Source organism: Microchirus variegatus, assembly GCF_963457635.1.
Source record: "Microchirus variegatus genome assembly, chromosome: 21".
NCBI classification, from domain to species: domain Eukaryota; kingdom Metazoa; phylum Chordata; class Actinopteri; order Pleuronectiformes; family Soleidae; genus Microchirus; species Microchirus variegatus.
The window spans coordinates 19,866,968-19,888,614 of NC_139822.1; the positions used below are offsets into that span (position 1 = coordinate 19,866,968).

At 41.4% G+C, this 21,647-nt stretch overlaps 2 protein-coding genes across 4 annotated transcripts; one reads left to right on the forward strand and one right to left on the reverse strand.

The window, feature by feature from the left end:
- Positions 1-5,843, forward strand: oser1 (oxidative stress responsive serine-rich 1). Of its 3 annotated transcripts, XM_083907697.1 has the most exons (5): positions 1-85; positions 170-332; positions 2,860-2,969; positions 3,691-3,828; positions 4,757-5,843. In XM_083907697.1, the coding sequence occupies exons 3-5, from the start codon at positions 2,893-2,895 to the stop codon at positions 5,601-5,603; spliced, it is 1,062 nt and encodes a 353-aa protein (XP_083763823.1). In that variant the 5' UTR covers positions 1-85; positions 170-332; positions 2,860-2,892; the 3' UTR covers positions 5,604-5,843. The 3 variants fall into 3 exon arrangements, with proteins under 3 accessions (XP_083763823.1, XP_083763822.1, XP_083763824.1); XM_083907696.1 differs by having other exon boundaries at positions 16-332; XM_083907698.1 differs by having other exon boundaries at positions 16-332; positions 3,709-3,828.
- Positions 5,844-12,466: 6,623 nt separating this feature from the next.
- LOC310942386 (uncharacterized protein) lies at positions 12,467-20,474 on the reverse strand (the record flags this gene model as incomplete). The annotated part of the gene is made up of 6 exons (XM_083907766.1): positions 12,467-13,359; positions 15,202-15,379; positions 16,033-16,206; positions 17,877-18,050; positions 18,639-18,812; positions 20,206-20,474. The coding sequence occupies 6 exons, from the start codon at positions 20,472-20,474 to the stop codon at positions 13,354-13,356; spliced, it is 975 nt and encodes a 324-aa protein (XP_083763892.1). The 3' UTR covers positions 12,467-13,353.
- Positions 20,475-21,647: the final 1,173 nt, after the last annotated feature.

A 21,647-nucleotide genomic window follows, 5' to 3' on the forward strand; every position in this document is an offset into this window, starting at 1 on the left:
GAGTCATTTCGACCGTAAACAAGAGCGGGGCCTCAACGTCCGCGCAGCGCGTCCCCGCGGATATTGATATTAATAACCCACGAATGTGAGTCTTGTCGTACACGAAGCTCTCGACTTGCGGTTTATACATAAATATATATATAAATATTATTTTTTATTTTGTTTACAGTCGAACACTGCTAGCTTCTGAAGCTAGCCTCTCGGCACCGTCGCCTAGCCTTAGCTGTCGTTAGCCTCCCTGGCTACCAAACATCCGCGCACCCGTGGCGGGGGGAACACCCTTTCTGCCCCCGGGTTCGTCTTTCTCTGCAGTGGCCAGGACGTCTTGAACCGTGAGTATCACCCACCGTGTGTCAAAGCCGCTCCACGTTGTCCCCGAACGCGGCGTCCTGTTGTGACTGTTAGCATAGCACAGGCGAAGGAAGGTAGCTGCTAGCATTAGCATTAAGCAGGAGGGTGGGAGCGCTTATGAAACGCTGGTGTTTAGCAGCAGCCTGTGCTGCTAAAGGCTTCTTCTCTGTGGTTGTAGCGGCTTATTAATGCACACAAGTTATTATTGTTGTCGATTCATTGTCGTCATTCACAACATCAGTCCCACGGTTGCACTTTATTGTCTCTGTTATTAAACCACAACAGTGTTAGCAGGTCTGATAACAAGCGATTTAACGCTCTATTAAAACAAAAGACAACAAAAAACATTGTAAAACAGATGAGATATGAACGTTGGTAAATCAGTTGTATTATATATATGTATGTATATATTTATGTATGTGTGTATATATATATATATGTATGTGTGTATATATATATATATGTGTATATATATATATATATATGTATATATATATGTATGTGTGTATATATATATATATATATGTGTGTATATATATATATATATATATGTGTATGTATATATATATATATATGTATGTGTGTTTATATATATGTATATGTATGTATGTGTGTGTATATATATATATATATATGTGTGTGTATGTGTATACACATGTGTGTGTATGTATATATATGAATATGTTTATGTGTATGTATATGTTTATGTATATATATATATATATATATGTGTATGTATGTATATATATATATATATATGTGTATGTATGTATATATATATATATATATGTGTATGTATATATATATATATATATATATATATATATGTGTGTATGTGTGTATGTATATATATATATGTATATATATAAGTATACAGTAAACCTCTAATAATTCATTTGCAAAGTGTGTATTTTACTCATTGTGTACTTTTACATTCACTCAGATTTATCTGGTGCATGTGTGAAAAACTCTGCTGTCGCTTGTGTCTATGAACAAATATGTAGCTACACGTTAGCAACGAGCCCCAAAAAACCTGCAGCTCCTTGTGTTTGTAAGCAGCGTTAACGCAAAACAAGCCCAACGTCGCTTATAATTAGCAAAACTTGAAGCTGATCTCATTCACGTATGTTTACACGTGTGTTAAAAGTCTGATTTTAGTCCGACTAAGACAGTGGTTTAGTTAGCTTTGGTTAGAGGTGTAACGGCACGCAAAAGTACAGAAAGAAATACTATTTAATGACAAGTTTAATATAATATTATAGTATTTATTGACATGTTTGAATGATTCGTCCGTCAGCGTAACAGTGGCGAATTGCACATAATTTCCCGATCGAAAAAAAGGTACAATAGTACTACTATGAAATATAAAATAAACATCAGTAGGAAATACTGTGAGCATGTCACAGTCAGTTGTGAGGTTGATCAGAATTCTCAATAAAGTCCACTTAAATGTCACCTCTATAATGTCTGGACATATTTAGAAAATAAAGAATAATCTTGGTCCCAGACGCACATCAAACCACGTCTAACTTTAACAAACACAGACATGCTGCATACCAACAGAAAGGTCAGAAACTCAGCTAAAAGCTCATATAAACCATTCTGATGTTCACCAAACACAGTTAAAACACACATGTAAACAGCGGCGAATTCACAGATTTTTATCACTCTACGAACAAGATTCACGGATCCAGAACCAAGATAAGAGCAAAACGACGACTGACTTTCAAAAAAATACAAGCGGAAATGTCGTCTTACCTTTGCTGTTTATCAAAACAAGTTATTTCTTGTGAAGAACTACACTTCCCAGCATGCTTTGGGGACACATCCCGGTCTGATTGATCGTTTACTTTGTATTTTTCAAGAGTATTATTTTGTTACAGAAAAGAGAGAAATCTTTGGTTATTTATTTATTTATTTATTTATGTTCAAATCTAAATTTAAAAAAGATCGTAGGAATGTATCGAATCGTGAGTTTGTGAATCGTTAACGTCTTAATTTGCTCTCTGTCACATTACGTTTGTTTTTTTGTGTGTTTTCAATAGACGCACAATCCAGTTCTGAAGTTGAAAACGTTTTACTGTTCGTCTCTTCACGTTGTATTAGAGCTGAAACAGTTACTCGTCAGCTATTTTCATACTTGACATTTTAATACAAGATCTCTGATTGTTTCAGCTTCTTTAATTTTTTAAAACATTTTCTTCATTTCTTTGCTCCGTAAAAACAACGAATTCATTAAAACTGAGTCATTTTTGGTTTGTGGACAAAAACAACACTTTGAGAGGCTCATTATTACCAAACACTGATCAACTTCACTTCTAAACTGTCCTGTCCTCCATGTCTGCTTCTCTAATGTCGCAGTCACAACAACATCCTGTCGTCATTTCAGAGTAAAAGCACTTCCTGTATCCATCCAGACACGCGTGTTACATCACACTGAAGAGTCAGTAACCCTGTGTGAACTTGTGTTGTTGTTGTTGTTGTGGTTGTTGTGTGTTTGTGCTGCAGCTGGGTGGCTGGTCAGAGCGTCCTCCTCCCACCATGGAGGCAGGAGGGAAGGACTGTGAGGACGAGACTCTGCAGACGGCGTTTAAGAAGCTGAGGGTTGACGCTGAGAGGTGAACGACTGCATCACACTCGTGTTTCCACACAGTTGAATGGTTCGCTTTGGTTTGGCACGTTTCTCTTCTCCATCAGTGATGGAGTCACTTTAGTACCCGATGTTTTTTTTGTTCTTTTCTTTTTAAGTTCCTGCTCTGACGACGTTTCAAGTCGAGCCGAAACTAAAATGTGACGTCGCCAGACTGTCGGCCTCTGATTGGTCAGAGAGTGACGAGTCATGAGCGCGACGTCAAAGCCAACAATGTCCAACCGTAGATTAACGTTGAAAAGACTTATAATAACAAAATCTACTTCAATCTCCAAAATCTACTGATAATTCTTATAATTCCATATTCTACGTAAAGTACCAAAATCTACATATAATCCGTAAAAAAATAATATTGTTGACATTTATATATATATATATAATCCTAACATATATGTTGTTCTTCCCAAAAAGAAGAGCTAAGGAGCTCAATCATGACTCAGTGAAAGTGCTTTTGCTGATCTTTATCTATAAAAACTCAGATTTAACTTCCGTTCACAAACACCGGCCGACTGGACGTCGATGCCACTTCCTTTCACCCTGGCCTTCAAAATAAGAGCCACAGCCTTTGACGACGACGACAACGACTCCAAATGTGTTTTTTCCTTCGTTTCTCATCATTTACAACGACGTTGAGGTTAAAAACCAAAGCTTTTATTTGTTTCTCTTGAATGTATCTGGTGTTTGTGAAGCTTCTCTCTCCTCCTCAGTTTACCTGGAGCAGTGAGCGTGTCAGAGTTAGCGTTAGCTCCCAGAGCTCCTGCTCGACCCGGATTAGACGCCGGCGGAGCCAAGACCAAGCTCAGCAGCCCCAAGGACAACTGGCACGGGTGAGTGGAGGCGGAGCCAACGCCGTCGCCATGGCAACGGAGCCTTTGTACATATTTGTTATGGAAATAAAGTTTTGTGAAGATAAAGAGTTCTTTAGATCAGCGATGACACTGTTGAACACAGAGAAAATAATCTTAATCTGTGAATTCTGGCTTTAATCTTAATCTGTGAATTATGTCTTTAATCTTAATCTGTGAATTATGTCTTTAATCTTAATCTGTGAAATGTGTCTTTAACCTTAATCTGTGAATTCTGGTTTAATCTTAATCTCTGAATTATTTCCTTAATCTTAATCTATCAAGTCTGGGTTTAATCTTAATCTATGAATTATGTCTTTAATCTTAATCTATGAATTATGTCTTTAATCTTAATCTATGAATTCTGGCTTTAATCTTAATCTATGAATTCTGGCTTTACTGTTAATCTCTGTCTTTAATCTTAGTCTCTGAATTCTGGTTTAATCTTAATCTCTGAATTATTTCCTTAATCTTAATCTGTGAAGTCTGGGTTTAATCTTAATCTATGAATTATGTCTTTAATCTTAATCTATGAATTATGTCTTTAATCTTAATCTATGAATTCTGGCTTTACTGTTAATCTCTGTCTTTAATCTTAATCTCTGAATTCTGGTTTAATCTTAATCTATGATTTCTGTCTTTAATGTTAATCTGTGTATTCTGTCTTTAATAATCTGTGAATTCTTGTTTAATGTTAATCTATGGATTATGCCTTTAATATTAATCTCTGAATTCATACTGTTTAATTTTCTTTGTTTCAAATGTTTTTTTTAGATTAGATTTTGCCAAAACAACAAAGATCGGATCAGGATCAGGCCTAACGAGCCGATCAGGCCTAACGAGCCGTTCAGGCCTAACGAGCCGATCCGTCCCTGGTTTTCTGTGACTTTCACTGTCTTCTTGTCTTCAGCTGTACGAGGAAAACGTCCAGAGGAGCAGCGAGGACGCAGCGCCGCCGCAGGTCCAAGTCGCCCATCCTTCACCCGCCCAAGTTCACGTACTGCAGCGCCGCCGCGGCCTCCGCTCTGTCGCCCCCTGGTGGCTGCCTGAAGCACCAGCGCCTGGCCGCGCCCGAGCCCGCCGAGCCGCTCGACGCGAGCTCCGCCTCCGCCAAGAAAGAGCCGTTGAATCCGGGCAGCGCCGGCCACGCCCCTCCCCTGGTGTTTGGCTCCTGTGCTAGCTACGAGACGCTAGTTGGCGCCGTGGGGTCCTCGCCGCCCTTGGAGATTCCCGCCGTCGCGGCGTCCGGAGCAGCCCTGTCGGGCAAGGAGTGCGATTCGGAGAAAAGTGCCTGTGGCGGAGCGGCGTCGGGGTCGCCGCGGCGCGCCGACGACTTCAGGGCTCTGTCTGAGCTGCACTGCTCTGCAGGTGGCGCCAGCGTGCCGTGCTGCTGCTGCTGCTGCTGCTGCGCCCAGAAGAAGAGCGGCTCCGCCTCCCAGGAGCTGGAGCGTCCGTGCCCGTGTCGCTCGCGTCCTCAGGGCTGGCGCGGCGTGGAGGTTTACTCCTTCACGGGTCTCCGTGACGTCATCTCGGAGTGCGAGCAGAGCCTGCCGAGCCACGCCGGCTCCGCCCCCAGAACTCCCAACAGTCACGCCGCCGCCGCCTCGCCGCTCGCGTCGGGCTCGCCGCGCTCGTGTTCGGAGCAGGCGCGCGGCTACGTGGACGACATCACGATCGAGGACCTTTCTGGATACATGGAGTATTATCTGTACATCCCCAAGAAGATGTCGCACATGGCGGAGATGATGTACACTTAGACGGCGAAGTCGCATTTAAATTATAAAGACGTTAAAATGCCGATGTTTCCGTGGCCCCGCCCCCCTCCCCGTCTCGTCTCACCGATACAAACGCGTGAATCCGTTTTTGATGCCGCGTGGACGGATGAATTTCCCGTTTTAATTTCACTCTCTGTTGACCTGAAGTTGCCAAAAGCATCGAGCAGAACGTGTAAAGTCGCGCGTGAACACGTTTGTGACGTCGGGATTTAATTTCCTTCAATAAAGACGCAAAAAAATAATAAATGCTTTTGTTGGAAAAACTGTCGCTGTCACTTTTTTATTTCTTCTAAACGTACGAACTGAGTTTAAGATTAAGATTAAGATTTAGTTTTAGTCAGAGTTCAGTGAGAATCTCTGAATTCTGGTTTAATCTTAATCTCTGAATTCTGGCTTTAATGTAATCTCTGAATTATAGCTTTAAACTTGATCTCTGAATTCTGACTTTAATTTTAATCTGAATTCTGTCTTTAATCTTAATCTCTGAATTATGGCATTAATCATCTTAATCTATGAATTGTGGCTTTCATCTAATCTCTGAATTCTAGCTTTAAACTTGATCTCTGTTTTCTGGCTTTAATCTTAATCTCTGAATTCTTCCTGTAATCTTGATCTTTGAATTCTTCCTGTAGTCTTAATATTTGTATTCTCACTTATACTTAATCTCTGAATTATGGTTTTAATCTAATCTCTGAATTCTATCTTTAATCTTAATCTCTGAATTATGTCTTGAATCTTAATCTCTGATTTCATGCTGTTGAATTTTCTTTCTTTCAAATTATTATCATTATTATTTATTATTATTTTTTTAAATGTGGCACTAACACTCTGCCGTACATTTTTTGGCAGCAAAGGAAAACCTCTGGATTTACTGTACCTGCAAACACGTGGAGCTCATTTAACCTCACACACACACGCTGTCACTCTCCCACACCAAAGCCCACAGACAACATCAGTGATTGTAGCTCACAGGGACACGGGAGCTGCTGGTCCTCTGCTGCCTCGTGTGGTCACTCTGTGTCACTGATGAATGCTGTTTTGTGATGTTTATGGAGCTCATGGCTCATATGTCGGTGCATGTGTGTGTGAGAACGAGGCCTCGCTGTTTGCGGGAGTGCGTTACATGTGTTTTGTGCGCGGGTCATTGTGTCGTGTTTTTCAGGTCACGGCCGAACACGATCCTCCCGCGACTCGGGCTGAGTTTAGAGAACAAATGCAGGAGGCGTAACGTTTGTTATGATCCTCCTCGCATGAGTTTCAGGTGAAGGCGAACAATGAGCCAGTTTCTGCGTTTCATCACAACGATTCGTTCCGATTCGACGGTGCGAGGGCGACACCTGTGAACGTTTATCACCTGATTCACGGACGCGATCACCACACACTCGAGTAAACGCACGTTTATTACCTTTAAAAACGCACAACTGTCACCGTTGTTACTGAGAAACGTAATATTGGGAAGTTTTACCTCTTTTTACTCGACTTAAGAAAGTTTGAGTCACGTTCAACAGACTTTAAAGAGCTTTTGAATTGTGTTTTAGAAAGTGAGACTTTTATTTTGAAAACTCCAGGGTTGCCTATTAGTGTGGACAAACAAAAAGTGAGACTCTTATTTTGAAAACTCCAGGGTTTCCTGTTAGTGTGGACAAACAAAAAGTGAGACTCTTATTTTGAAAACTCCAGGGTTTCCTGTTAGTGTGGACAAACAAAAAGTGAGACTCTTATTTTGAAAACTCCAGGGTGGCGTTTTAGTGTCGACAAACATAAACTGAGACTTTTATTTTGAAAGTTCAAGGGTTGCATGTTAGTGTGGAGAAACAGAGACTCTTATTTTGAAAACTCCAGGGTTGCATGTCGTTGTGTACAAACACAAACTGAGACTCTTATTTTGAAAACTCCAGGGTTGCATGTTGGTGTGGACAAACACAAACTGAGACTCTTATTTTGAAAACTCCAAGGTTGTGTGTTAGTGTGGACAAGCAGAAATTGAGACTCTTATTTTGAAAACTCCAGGGTTGTGTGTTAGTGTCGACAAACAGAAAGTGAGACTCTTATTTTGAAAACTCCAGGGTTGTGTGTTAGTGTGGAGAGACAGAGGCTCTTATTTTGAAAACTCCAGGGTTGTGTATTAGTGTCAACAAACAAACTGAGACTCTTATTTTGAAAACTCCAGGGTTGTGTATTAGTGTCGACAAACAAACTGAGACTCTTATTTTGAAAACTCCAGGGTTGTGTGTTAGTGTGGACAAACAGAAACGGAGACTCTTATTTTGAAAGCTCCAGTGATGCGTGTTAGTGTGGACAAACGGAAACTGAGACTTTTATTTTGAAAACTCAAGGGTTGCGTGTTAGTGTGGAGAGACAGAGGCTCTTATTTTGAAAACTCCAGGGTTGCATGTTAGTGTGGACAAAAAGAAACAGACTCTTATTTTGAAAAATCCAGTGATGCATGTTAGTGTGGACAAAAAAAACTCTTATTTTGAAAACTCCAATGTTGTGTGTTATTGTGGACAAACAGAAACAGAGACTCTTATTTTGAAAACTCCAGGGTTGTGTGTAAGTGTGGAGAAACTGAGACTCTTATTTTGAAAGCTCCAGTGATGCATGTTAGTGTGGACAAACAGAAACTGAGACTTTTATTTTGAAAACTCCAGGGTTGTGTGTTAGTGTGGACAAGCAGAAATTGAGACTCTTATTTTGAAAACTCCAGGGTTGTGTGTTAGTGTCGACAAACAGAAAGTGAGACTCTTATTTTGAAAACTCCAGGGTTGTGTGTTAGTGTGGAGAGACAGAGGCTCTTATTTTGAAAACTCCAGGGTTGTGTATTAGTGTCAACAAACAAACTGAGACTCTTATTTTGAAAACTCCAGGGTTGTGTATTAGTGTCGACAAACAAACTGAGACTCTTATTTTGAAAACTCCAGGGTTGTGTGTTAGTGTGGACAAACAGAAACGGAGACTCTTATTTTGAAAGCTCCAGTGATGCGTGTTAGTGTGGACAAACGGAAACTGAGACTTTTATTTTGAAAACTCAAGGGTTGCGTGTTAGTGTGGAGAGACAGAGGCTCTTATTTTGAAAACTCCAGGGTTGCATGTTAGTGTGGACAAAAAGAAACAGACTCTTATTTTGAAAAATCCAGTGATGCATGTTAGTGTGGACAAAAAAAACTCTTATTTTGAAAACTCCAATGTTGTGTGTTATTGTGGACAAACAGAAACAGAGACTCTTATTTTGAAAACTCCAGGGTTGTGTGTAAGTGTGGAGAAACTGAGACTCTTATTTTGAAAGCTCCAGTGATGCATGTTAGTGTGGACAAACAGAAACTGAGACTTTTATTTTGAAAACTCCAGGGTTGTGTGTTAGTGTGGACAAGCAGAAATTGAGACTCTTATTTTGAAAACTCCAGGGTTGTGTGTTAGTGTCGACAAACAGAAAGTGAGACTCTTATTTTGAAAACTCCAGGGTTGTGTGTTAGTGTGGAGAGACAGAGGCTCTTATTTTGAAAACTCCAGGGTTGTGTATTAGTGTCAACAAACAAACTGAGACTCTTATTTTGAAAACTCCAGGGTTGTGTATTAGTGTCGACAAACAAACTGAGACTCTTATTTTGAAAACTCCAGGGTTGTGTGTTAGTGTGGACAAACAGAAACGGAGACTCTTATTTTGAAAGCTCCAGTGATGCGTGTTAGTGTGGACAAACGGAAACTGAGACTTTTATTTTGAAAACTCAAGGGTTGCGTGTTAGTGTGGAGAGACAGAGGCTCTTATTTTGAAAACTCCAGGGTTGCATGTTAGTGTGGACAAAAAGAAACAGACTCTTATTTTGAAAAATCCAGTGATGCATGTTAGTGTGGACAAAAAAAACTCTTATTTTGAAAACTCCAATGTTGTGTGTTATTGTGGACAAACAGAAACAGAGACTCTTATTTTGAAAACTCCAGGGTTGTGTGTAAGTGTGGAGAAACTGAGACTCTTATTTTGAAAGCTCCAGTGATGCATGTTAGTGTGGACAAACAGAAACTGAGACTTTTATTTTGAAAACTCCAGGGTTGTGTGTTAGTGTGGACAAGCAGAAATTGAGACTCTTATTTTGAAAACTCCAGGGTTGTGTGTTAGTGTCGACAAACAGAAAGTGAGACTCTTATTTTGAAAACTCCAGGGTTGTGTGTTAGTGTGGAGAGACAGAGGCTCTTATTTTGAAAACTCCAGGGTTGTGTATTAGTGTCAACAAACAAACTGAGACTCTTATTTTGAAAACTCCAGGGTTGTGTATTAGTGTCGACAAACAAACTGAGACTCTTATTTTGAAAACTCCAGGGTTGTGTGTTAGTGTGGACAAACAGAAACGGAGACTCTTATTTTGAAAGCTCCAGTGATGCGTGTTAGTGTGGACAAACGGAAACTGAGACTTTTATTTTGAAAACTCAAGGGTTGCGTGTTAGTGTGGAGAGACAGAGGCTCTTATTTTGAAAACTCCAGGGTTGCATGTTAGTGTGGACAAAAAGAAACAGACTCTTATTTTGAAAAATCCAGTGATGCATGTTAGTGTGGACAAAAAAAACTCTTATTTTGAAAACTCCAATGTTGTGTGTTATTGTGGACAAACAGAAACAGAGACTCTTATTTTGAAAACTCCAGGGTTGTGTGTAAGTGTGGAGAAACTGAGACTCTTATTTTGAAAGCTCCAGTGATGCATGTTAGTGTGGACAAACAGAAACTGAGACTTTTATTTTGAAAACTCCAGGGTTGCGTGTTAGTGTGGACAAACTCAGACTCTTACTTTGAAAATCCCAGGGTTGTGTGTTAGTGTGGACAAACAGAAACTGAGACTTTTATTTTGAAAACTCCAGGGTTGCGTGTTAGTGTGGACAAACAGAAACAGAGACTCTTATTTTGAAAGCTCCAGTGATGCATGTTAGTGTGGACAAACAGAAACTGAGACTCTTATTTTGAAAGCTCCAGTGATGCGTGTAAGTGTGGACAAACTCAGACTCTTACTTTGAAAATCCCAGGGTTGTGTTAGTGTGGACAAAAAGAAACTGAGACTCTTATTTTGAAAAAGTCAGTGATGCGTGTTAGTGTGGACAAAAAAAACTCTTTTTTGAAAACTCCAGGGTTGTGTGTACATGTGGACAAACAGAAACAGAGACTCTTATTTTGAAAACGCCTGTGTGTGTGTGTCCTATGAGCCACACAGAGGGAAAGAGTGAGAGTTTGTTTTAGTGAAAAATCGGGACAATTTTATGATAAAACACCTTTAATGTGGGGACATTCAGAAGAAAGAGGACATATTTGAGGACTGAGTGTTCTATTGTTTTCTTGACTCCTCCCCCACACGCTCCCAAACCAAAAATCCTGAAATATCACAATTTTCACAAAATGAAAATGTAAATGTGTTTATCAATTTTGCTCACCTTCAATTTAGCCCTCTAGTGGCAAGTGGCAAACTGAGAATCTTATTTTGAAAGCTCCAGTGATGCATGTTAGTGTGGACAAACAGAAACTGAGACTTTTATTTTGAAAACTCCAGGGTTGTGTGTTAGTGTGGACAAGCAGAAATTGAGACTCTTATTTTGAAAACTCCAGGGTTGTGTGTTAGTGTCGACAAACAGAAAGTGAGACTCTTATTTTGAAAACTCCAGGGTTGTGTGTTAGTGTGGAGAGACAGAGGCTCTTATTTTGAAAACTCCAGGGTTGTGTATTAGTGTCAACAAACAAACTGAGACTCTTATTTTGAAAACTCCAGGGTTGTGTATTAGTGTCGACAAACAAACTGAGACTCTTATTTTGAAAACTCCAGGGTTGTGTGTTAGTGTGGACAAACAGAAACGGAGACTCTTATTTTGAAAGCTCCAGTGATGCGTGTTAGTGTGGACAAACGGAAACTGAGACTTTTATTTTGAAAACTCAAGGGTTGCGTGTTAGTGTGGAGAGACAGAGGCTCTTATTTTGAAAACTCCAGGGTTGCATGTTAGTGTGGACAAAAAGAAACAGACTCTTATTTTGAAAAATCCAGTGATGCATGTTAGTGTGGACAAAAAAAACTCTTATTTTGAAAACTCCAATGTTGTGTGTTATTGTGGACAAACAGAAACAGAGACTCTTATTTTGAAAACTCCAGGGTTGTGTGTAAGTGTGGAGAAACTGAGACTCTTATTTTGAAAGCTCCAGTGATGCATGTTAGTGTGGACAAACAGAAACTCAGACTCTTACTTTGAAAATCCCAGGGTTGTGTGTTAGTGTGGACAAACAGAAACTGAGACTTTTATTTTGAAAACTCCAGGGTTGCGTGTTAGTGTGGACAAACAGAAACAGAGACTCTTATTTTGAAAGCTCCAGTGATGCATGTTAGTGTGGACAAACAGAAACTGAGACTCTTATTTTGAAAGCTCCAGTGATGCGTGTAAGTGTGGACAAACTCAGACTCTTACTTTGAAAATCCCAGGGTTGTGTTAGTGTGGACAAAAAGAAACTGAGACTCTTATTTTGAAAAAGTCAGTGATGCGTGTTAGTGTGGACAAAAAAAACTCTTTTTTGAAAACTCCAGGGTTGTGTGTACATGTGGACAAACAGAAACAGAGACTCTTATTTTGAAAACGCCTGTGTGTGTGTGTCCTATGAGCCACACAGAGGGAAAGAGTGAGAGTTTGTTTTAGTGAAAAATCGGGACAATTTTATGATAAAACACCTTTAATGTGGGGACATTCAGAAGAAAGAGGACATATTTGAGGACTGAGTGTTCTATTGTTTTCTTGACTCCTCCCCCACACGCTCCCAAACCAAAAATCCTGAAATATCACAATTTTCACAAAATGAAAATGTAAATGTGTTTATCAATTTTGCTCACCTTCAATTTAGCCCTCTAGTGGCAAGTTCTGGAACTGACCACACTTTTCAGATAGTGACAGACTTTCGAATATTTGGGGCAAATGTAATTTTGTATTTGTGTGTGTGTTTGTTCTAGTGAAAAATCGGGACATTTTTATGATAAAACACCTTTAATGTGGGGACATCCAGAAGAAAGAGGACATATTTGAGGACTGAGTGTTCAGTTGTTTTCTTGACTCCTCCCACACACGCTCCCAGACCAAAAATCCTGTGTAAAAGTGTAAATGTGTTTATTAATTTTGCTCACCTAAATTTAGCCCTCTAGTGGCAAGTTCTGGAACTGACCACGCTTTTCAGAAAGTGACACACTTTTGAATATTTGGGGCTAATATAATTTTGTATTTGTGTGTGTGAGTGTGTTTGCTTTTGTGTAAACTCGGGACATTTTTATGGTAATTCACCAACAATGTGGGGACATTCAGAAGAAAGAGGACATATTTGAGGACTGAGTGTTCTATTGTTTTCTTGACTTTCTTTTTTTTTACAAATATAGACCCGCCTCCCACTGAAAATGTGAGGCACATAATGAAGCACAAAATAAGACGTCAACACCAAACTGTTGAGCAACTGAAGACGTACATCGAGCTTCAACAAACACAAAGGTGACGTAAGACAGTGGTAAACGTGTCACTGTTAAAGCTTCATATTCTAAACCAACACAATAAAGTTGATCAGTTTGTAAATCATCGTATTCTGTTTGAGACTGGAATTGATGTTTGTGTCACAGATGTGTTGAAGCTGAAGTCACAGTTCAGACCTCAGGATGAAGCTCATCTTCAGTCATCGTCCTCTTCACTCTCACCTTCATCATCATCATCATCATCATCATCATCATCATCATCATCATCACCACTTGTAAAGACAACAGAGTCACAGCAGTGAGTCAGTGATGCAGCACATCCACAACAAAGTCCAACATGTTCACGTGTGAATATGAAAACAAATAAACTATATGGACAAAAGACTGTCATTTTAGTCATTTCTTTATATTTTAGCAATTTTGGTAATTTCCTGATATTTTGGTCATTTCTTGATTAATTTTGTCCAGTTTTAAGGAAAATGACAGAGTCTGGACTCTACTGACCTCACAGTCAGTAGTCTGGACTCTACTGACCTCACAGTCAGTAGTCTGGACTCTACTGACCTCACAGTCTTCAGTCTGTAGTCTGGACTTTACTGACCTCACAGTCTTCAGTCTGTAGTCTGGACTCGACTGACCTCACAGTCTCCAGTCTGTAGTCTGGACTCTACTGACCTCAAAGTCTTCAGTCTGTTGTCTGGACTCTACTGACCTCACAGTCTTCAGTCTGTTGTCTTGACTCGACTGACCTCAGAGTCTTCAGTCTGTAGTCTGGACTCGACTGACCTCACAGTCTCCAGTCTGTAGTCTGGACTCTACTGACCTCAAAGTCTTCAGTCTGTTGTCTGGACTCTACTGACCTCACAGTCTTCAGTCTGTAGTCTGGACTCTACTGACCTCACAGTCGTCAGTCTGTTGTCTGGACTCCACTGACCTCACAGTCTTCAGTCTGTAGTCTGGACTCTACTGACCTCAGATACTTCAGTCTGTAGTCTAGACTCTACTGACCTCACAGTCTTCAGTCTGTAGTCTGGACTCTACTGACCTCAGAGTCTGTAGTCTGTAGTCTGGACTCTACTCACCACACAGTCTCCAGTCTGTAGTCTGGACTCTACTGACCTCAGAGTCTGTAGTCTGTAGTCTGGACTCTACTCACCACACAGTCTCCAGTCTGTAGTCTGGACTCTACTGACCTCACAGTCTCCAGTCTGTAGTCTGGACTCTACTGACCTCACAGTCTCCAGTCTGTAGTCTGGACTCTACTGACCTCAGAGTCTCCAGTCTGTAGTCTGGACTCTACTGACCTCACAGTCTCCAGTCTGTAGTCTGGACTCTACTGACCTCACAGTCTTCAGTCTGTAGTCTGGACTCTACTGACCTCAGATACTCCAGTCTGTAGTCTGGACTCTACTGACCTCAGATACTCCAGTCTGTAGTCTGGACTCTACTGACCTCAGAGTCTCCAGTCTGTAGTCTGGACTCTACTGACCTCACAGTCTTCAGTCTGTAGTCTGGACTCTACTGACCTCAGAGTCTCCAGTCTGTAGTCTGGACTCTACTGACCTCACAGTCTCCAGTCTATAGTCTGGACTCTACTGACCTCAGAGTCTGTAGTCTGTAGTCTGGACTCTACTGACCTCAGAGTGTGTAGTCTGTAGTCTGGACTCTACTGACCTCAGAGTCTCCAGTCTATAGTCTGGACTCTACTGACCTCAGAGTCTGTAGTCTGTAGTCTGGACTCTACTGACCTCATAGTCTCCAGTCTGTAGTCTGGACTCTACTGACCTCACAGTCTCCAGTCTGTAGTCTGGACTCTACTGACCTCACAGTCTCCAGTCTATAGTCTGGACTCTACTGACCTCAGAGTCTGTAGTCTGTAGTCTGGACTCTACTGACCTCAGAGTCTCCAGTCTGTAGTCTGGACTCTACTGACCTCACAGTCTTCAGTCTGTAGTCTGGACTCTACTGACCTCACAGTCTCCAGTCTATAGTCTGGACTCTACTGACCTCAGAGTCTGTAGTCTGTAGTCTGGACTCTACTGACCTCAGAGTCTCCAGTCTGTAGTCTGGACTCTACTGACCTCACAGTCTTCAGTCTGTAGTCTGGACTCTACTGACCTCAGATACTCCAGTCTGTAGTCTGGACTCTTCTTAAGATCAGACAAAGGCTTCACTCCTGAATCCTTCAGATTGTTGTCTATCAGCATCAGTTCTCTCAGATATGAGGAGTTTGACTTCAGAACTGAGGCCAGAGAAGAACAGCTGATCTCTGACAAACTGCATTTCATCAACCTGAATAAAGAATAAAAGACACAGATAAAGTCTTTAGTTTTAATGTATAAGTCAAATATCAGCTGTGAGGATCTTGTGTTGTCTCTAACTCTAACACTGGACATTTTCTCCAGTGTATTTAGAAAGCATGAGTCATGTGACTGTGAGAAACACCAGTGTGTGAAGGTTCAAATAAAGACGTTTGTACATCAACACACAAACAAGCAAATAAGTCACAGGTGAATTTCAACACAGCCTCACTTTTCACATCAAGTTCAACTCAATGAAATGAAGAAATGATAAGAAGCAGAAAAATAATGATGTTGAGTCAGTGTTTAGTGATAATCCTGAGAGGTTCAATACTGCCCTCTACAGGTCAAAGTCCTCAATCACACTTCTTTACAATTATAAATTCAGTGACTGATGTGTAAACTACAGGTTTGACTGAAACACATTTGAAAACAAATAGAATTAAGGTGAAAATAAATAAAGACGTCAGGTGTGAAAAGATGGTAATTCTACGACTGAGAGAGAAAGAAAACGTGGAAACATGGAACAAGCAGAGTTTAGAATGGAATTCATTCATTCACCATCACTGATTCAACTCATGTGTGTGAACATTAATGATTAAACATCTGAGATTTACAACAGTAACAGAGAGTCAGTGAACTCACCACAGAGTCTCCAGTCTACAGTGTGGACTCTTCAGTCCAGAACACAGCAGCTTCACTCCTGAATCATGAAGATTGTTCCAGCTCAGGTCCAGTTTTCTCATGTGAGAGGAGTTTGACTTCAGAACTGAGACCAGAGAAGAACAGCTGATCTCTGACAAACTGCAGTTTATCAACCTGAATAAAGAATAAAAGATGAGACTTTAGACAATGACTGTGTGTGTGTGTGTGAGAGACTGTGTGTTTGTGTCTGTGTGTGAGACAGTGTGTGTGTGTGACTGCGTGTGTGTGTGTGTGAGACAGTGTGTGTGTGTGACAGTGTGTGTGTGACTGTGTGTGTGAGACAGTGTGTGTGTGACTGTGTGTGTGTGACTGCGTGTGTGTGTGTGAGACAGTCTGTGTGTGTGACTGTGTGTGAGACAGTGTGTGTGTGACTGTGTGTGTGAGACAGTGTGTGTGTGAGACTGTGTGTGCGTGACTGTGTGTGTGAGACAGTGTGTGTGTGAGACTGTGTGTGTGTGTGAGACTGTGTGTGCGTGACTGTGTGTGTGAGACAGTGTGTGTGTGTGAGACTGTGTGTGCGTGACTGTGTGTGCGTGACTGTGTGTGTGTGACTGTGTGTGTGTGTGACTGTGTGTGTGTGACTGTGTGTGTGTGAGACAGTGTGTGTGTGACTGTGTGTGTGTGAAACTGTGTGTGCGTGACTGTGTGTGTGTGTGACTGTGTGTGTGTGACTGTGTGTGTGTGAGACAGTGTGTGTGTGACTGTGTGTGTGTGAAACTGTGTGTGCGTGACTGTGTGTGTGTGTGACTGTGTGTGTGTGTGACTGTGTGTGTGTGACTGTGTGTGTGTGAGACAGTGTGTGTGTGACTGTGTGTGTGTGAAACTGTGTGTGCGTGACTGTGTGTGTGTGTGACTGCGTGTGAGACTGTGTGTGACTGTGTGTGTGTGAAACTGTGTGTGCGTGACTGTGTGTGTGAGACAGTGTGTGTGTGACTGTGTGTGTGTGACTGCGTGTGTGTGTGTGAGACAGTCTGTGTGTGTGACTGTGTGTGTGAGACAGTGTGTGTGTGACTGTGTGTGTGAGACTGTGTGTGCGTGACTGTGTGTGTGAGACTGTGTGTGCGTGACTGTGTGTGCGTGACTGTGTGTGCGTGACTGTGTGTGTGTGTGTGTGAGACAGTGTGTGTGTGTGACACTGTGTGTGCGTGACTGTGTGTGTGTGAGACTGTGTGTGTGTGACTGTGTGTGTGTGACTGTGTGTGTGTGACTGTGTGTGTGACAGTGTGTGTGTTTGACTGTTTTTGTGTGACTGTGTGTGCGTGTGACAGTGTGTGTGTGACTGTGTGTGTGACTGTGTGTGTGTGAGACTGTGTGTGTGTGACTGTGTGTGTGACAGTGTGTGTGTGAGACTGTGTGTGTGTGACAGTGTGTGTGTGAGACTGTGTGTGTGTGTGTGTGTGACTGTGTGTGTGTGAGACTGTGTGTGTGTGTGTGACTGTGTGTGTGTGAGACTGTGTGTGTGACAGTGTGTGTGTGAGACTGTGTGTGTGTGACTGTGTGTGCGTGTCACAGTGTGTGTGTGACTGTGTGTGTAAGAGAGACTGTGTGAGAATGTGTGTGTGACTGTGTATGTGTGAGTGAGACTGTGTGTGTGTGAGACTGTGTGTGTGTGTGTGTGTCTGTGTGTGTGTGAGTGAGACTGTGTGTGTGTGAGACTGTGTGTGTGTGTGTGTGTGTGTGTGTGTGTTTAAAGAGTTTATTTATTCATCAGTGAATCAAATGAGTTTAAAGTTAATAAAATGAAAGTTTTAAAAAACAACATCAGCTTCAGTCAGTGAACTCACTCCAGAGTCTCCAGTCTACAGTGTGGACTCTTCAGTCCAGAACACAGCAGCTTCACTCCTGAATCATGAAGATTGTTGTGACTCAGGTCCAGTTTTCTCATGTGAGAGGAGTTTGACTTCAGAACTGAGACCAGAGAAGAACAGCTGATCTCTGACAAACTGCAGCTCATCAACCTGAATAAAGAATAAAAGATGAGACTTTAGACAATGACTGTATGTGTGTGTGTGCATGAGTGTGTGAGACAGTGTGTGCGTGTGTGTGTGTGTGACTGTGTGTGTGTGACTGTGTGTGTGTGACAGTGTGTGACTGTGAGTGTGAGACTGTGTGTGTGAGACTGTGTGTGTGTGAGACTGTGTGTGAGATTGTGTGTGTGCGTGACTGTGTGTGTGAGACTGTGTGTGTGTGTGTGTGACTGTGTGTGTGTGAGACTGTGTGTGACAGTGTGTGTGACTGTGTGTGCGTGAGATTGTGTGTGTGTGAGACTGTGTGTGTGTGTGACTGTGTGTGTGTGAGAGACTGTGTGTGTGTGTGACAGTGTGTGTGAGACTGTGTGTGAGACTGTGTGTGTGTGTGACTGTGTGTGTGTGCCTGTGTGTGTGAGACAGTGTGTGTGTGACTGTGTGTGTGAGACTGTGTATGAAACTGTGTGTGTGTGTGTGTGTGTTTAAAGAGTTTATTTATTCATAGATGAATCAAATGAGTTTAAAGTTAATAAAATGAAAGTTTAAAAAAACAACATCAGCTTCAGTCAGTGAACTCACCTCAGAGTCTCCAGTCTACAGTGTGGACTCTTCAGTCCAGAACACAGCAGCTTCACTCCTGAATCATGAAGATTGTTGTTGTTCAGGTACAGTTTTCTCATGTGAGAGGAGTTTGACTTCAGAACTGAGACCAGAGAAGAACAGCTGATCTCTGACAAACTGCAGCTCATCAACCTGAATAAAGAATAAAAGCTGAGTCAGTGTTTGATCATGTGTTCAGAGCTGAGAGCACGACTTCACACTGAGTCTCTCAAACATAAAGTCTGTGATTCTAGAAAAGATCAAATGTGACTCTTTGTCTTTGATGTTCTACATGAACATGGAGTCACAGTGAGGTGTCCATCATGTCCACAGTCTGAGTGTGTGGAACACACCTGGACCTGGACTCATGTTGGTCTGACCCGATCAGCACTGACTTCACAGCTGATGGTTATTAACCAGCTAACGTCACTAACTCTGTGTCTTCATGTAAGCTAAACAGTCTAATCTGGATCTGAACAGGTACAGGTTCTGATCAGGTCTTTGGGTTTGCTTTGACCCGTGTAGACCAGAGCACGGATACCTGACCCGGGTCCTGACCAGTCGGACTGGGTTGGGACAAAAGTCCACAGATGTTTGTCAGACTTGGGTCGACTTTAGTGAAACAAAGAGTAAAATGTGGTGAATTTAAATGGCTTTTTATTGCTTTAGTGAAAAAAAGGCTGTAAAAATGTCCTAAATAGATGTAAAAGATGTAAAAATCTGTGATAATAAGTGCAAAGTGATCAATAACTGAGCCAGTTTTCACCACAGGTCAGTGAACACAACACACAGAGTATTAAGGTGGTCCATGGTGGACGTTTGTCCTTTTCCTCCACAACAACTCAACATGAACCACCATGAACATCTGTGTGTTTATTTATGTCTTTGGAAAACTTTATTGACAACAACAGGAGAACGGGCTTGGTGGAGCCTGGATCATTATAAACCAAAGAAAAGAATCATTATCATTATGATAGAATGAGATTTATATTAATATTTCATATTAACAGAGACTCACTGAGTCATTTCCACTCATTCTTCATATTATTTAAACAAAGTTGAGTTCTGAAGAATTCACATGAGTGGATTAAAGAGAAGAGTTAAGAAGTTTAAGCAGCTTTATTTGACCTTTGACCTGGTCAAACCTGTGTTTGTCCTCATGCTTCATGCTGTGAATAATTCATAATAATGATAGAGTTGAATATATGATGTTGTTGTTGTAGAAATCATGTTTTATTTCTGTCTGTTGTTTAAATCATAAATCTGTGAGGAGATCAGTTATATTTGTAAATCATATTCCAGGTTAGGAACATTTAAGTGAAATGATTTGTCTTTGTCCATGTTTGTCTCTCAGTGTGAGACACATCACACACCAGCGTCCTCTACATTTACTCCAGTATTACATCAAATATTTAAAAAATAACAACAACTGGAGACAAAACTAATAAAACTGGTACAAGACAAAACTAGAACTGACTGAAAAAGTCACTAAAAATATTACTATTAGTTAAAAATACAGTCTGTTATTGATCATGTCTGTACTCACTCAGCCTTCCTGCAGTTCCTCACAGCTGGAATCAGTCGGTGTTTTCCCTGGTCTGATGTTCTGTACTGGTTCACGTTCAACTCATCCAGAACCTCAGACATCTGCAGCATGTAGGCCAGAGCTGAGCACTGGATCTCAGAGAGTTGCTGATCTCTGTTCTCTGACTTCATGAACTCTTGGATCTCCTGATGCACTGATTGGTCGTTCATCTCTGTCAGACAGTGGAAGATGTTGATGCTTCTGTCAGGTGAGATGTTGTACGTGTTCATCTCCTTCAGGTTCTTTGAGACTCTCTGGATAATTTCTGGACTGTTCTCAGTCTGACCCAGCAGACCTCCTAATGGCGCTTTTCCACTAGCTCTATGCTACACGGCACTGAGCGACACGGCACGAAACGGCACGGTTTAGTTGTGTTTCCACTACAGAGAACGTACCTTCTCAACGTGGGCGTGGTTATCACAACACGGCTGCAACCCGGCTGCGCGAAACTGCTATGACGTCTTATACGCGAGACACACACGCACATAAACAATGACGGACGTGGACTCGTTCTGTTGCTCGGTCTGTGGCATTTGTTCACACACAGAAGAGAAGATCGCCAGAAAAAGCTACAGGCGGCAAGAAGAAATACTGTGGAGGAGTACTGAAAAGTTTGGGAAGTCATACAACATGAAACTGAAGAGGAGATGTTACTAGAAGACGAGTGAGGGTAAGCTAAATATAGTTGCTATCGATAACTAGCTCATATACAGTACTGTGCAGAAACGCTGTTGTTTTTTGAGTATGTAATACTCACGCATGTCTTGAACCAGAAACATTAATTAAGGTTCCACTCCAGTATTAACAGAGTTGTGTTATTGTTCAAGTGTAAGGGTAGATCACACTAAATTCTGGACACCTGTAGAGGATGTTTTTTTTAAACAACAAAAAACTGCATACATATATTCTGATTGTGTTCCAGTAAAGTGAAATAAAAATAATGATTCCTCTATTGTCATTATAGCAACAATCTAATGGTGGCCTCAGACTTCTACATAGTACTGTACAAGTGTACAGCGTAGTAATGACCGAAAGCAATCTCTATTTTTGGTATTCTGGTATTAACGTAAGCATGCTGCCTGTGTGTTTCAGATGGTTCTGTCCCTCCTGAAAACGAATGACTGTGATGTCCAGCTGGTGAAATCCATGGTGGTGATGACCTGCTGTGCTCTGCATAACCTGTGTGAAAATCATGGTGAGACCTATGACACTGAAAGAGATGCACACACAGCAGCTACAGTGGTTAAACCTGTGGTGGCAGTGGCACAGGGTGTAGAGGAGGGCAGAGATGTAGGTGAGGGCCTGATGTGTCACTTGTTGTGAATTTGTAAAATGCTTTATTATTGTACTGTTTTTCACTGAATTACAAATAAAAGTTTGTACTTTCTGCAGAGATGTCTCCT

Coding starts and splice junctions, on each gene's coding strand:
- oser1 (XM_083907697.1), top strand. CDS start 2,893: ATGGAGGCAGGAGGGAAGGACTGTGAGGACGAGACTCTGCAGACGGCG. Junction 2,970..3,690: donor CTGAGGGTTGACGCTGAGAG/GTGAACGACTGC, acceptor GTGTTTGTGAAG/CTTCTCTCTCCTCCTCAGTT. Junction 3,829..4,756: donor CCCAAGGACAACTGGCACGG/GTGAGTGGAGGC, acceptor TCTTGTCTTCAG/CTGTACGAGGAAAACGTCCA.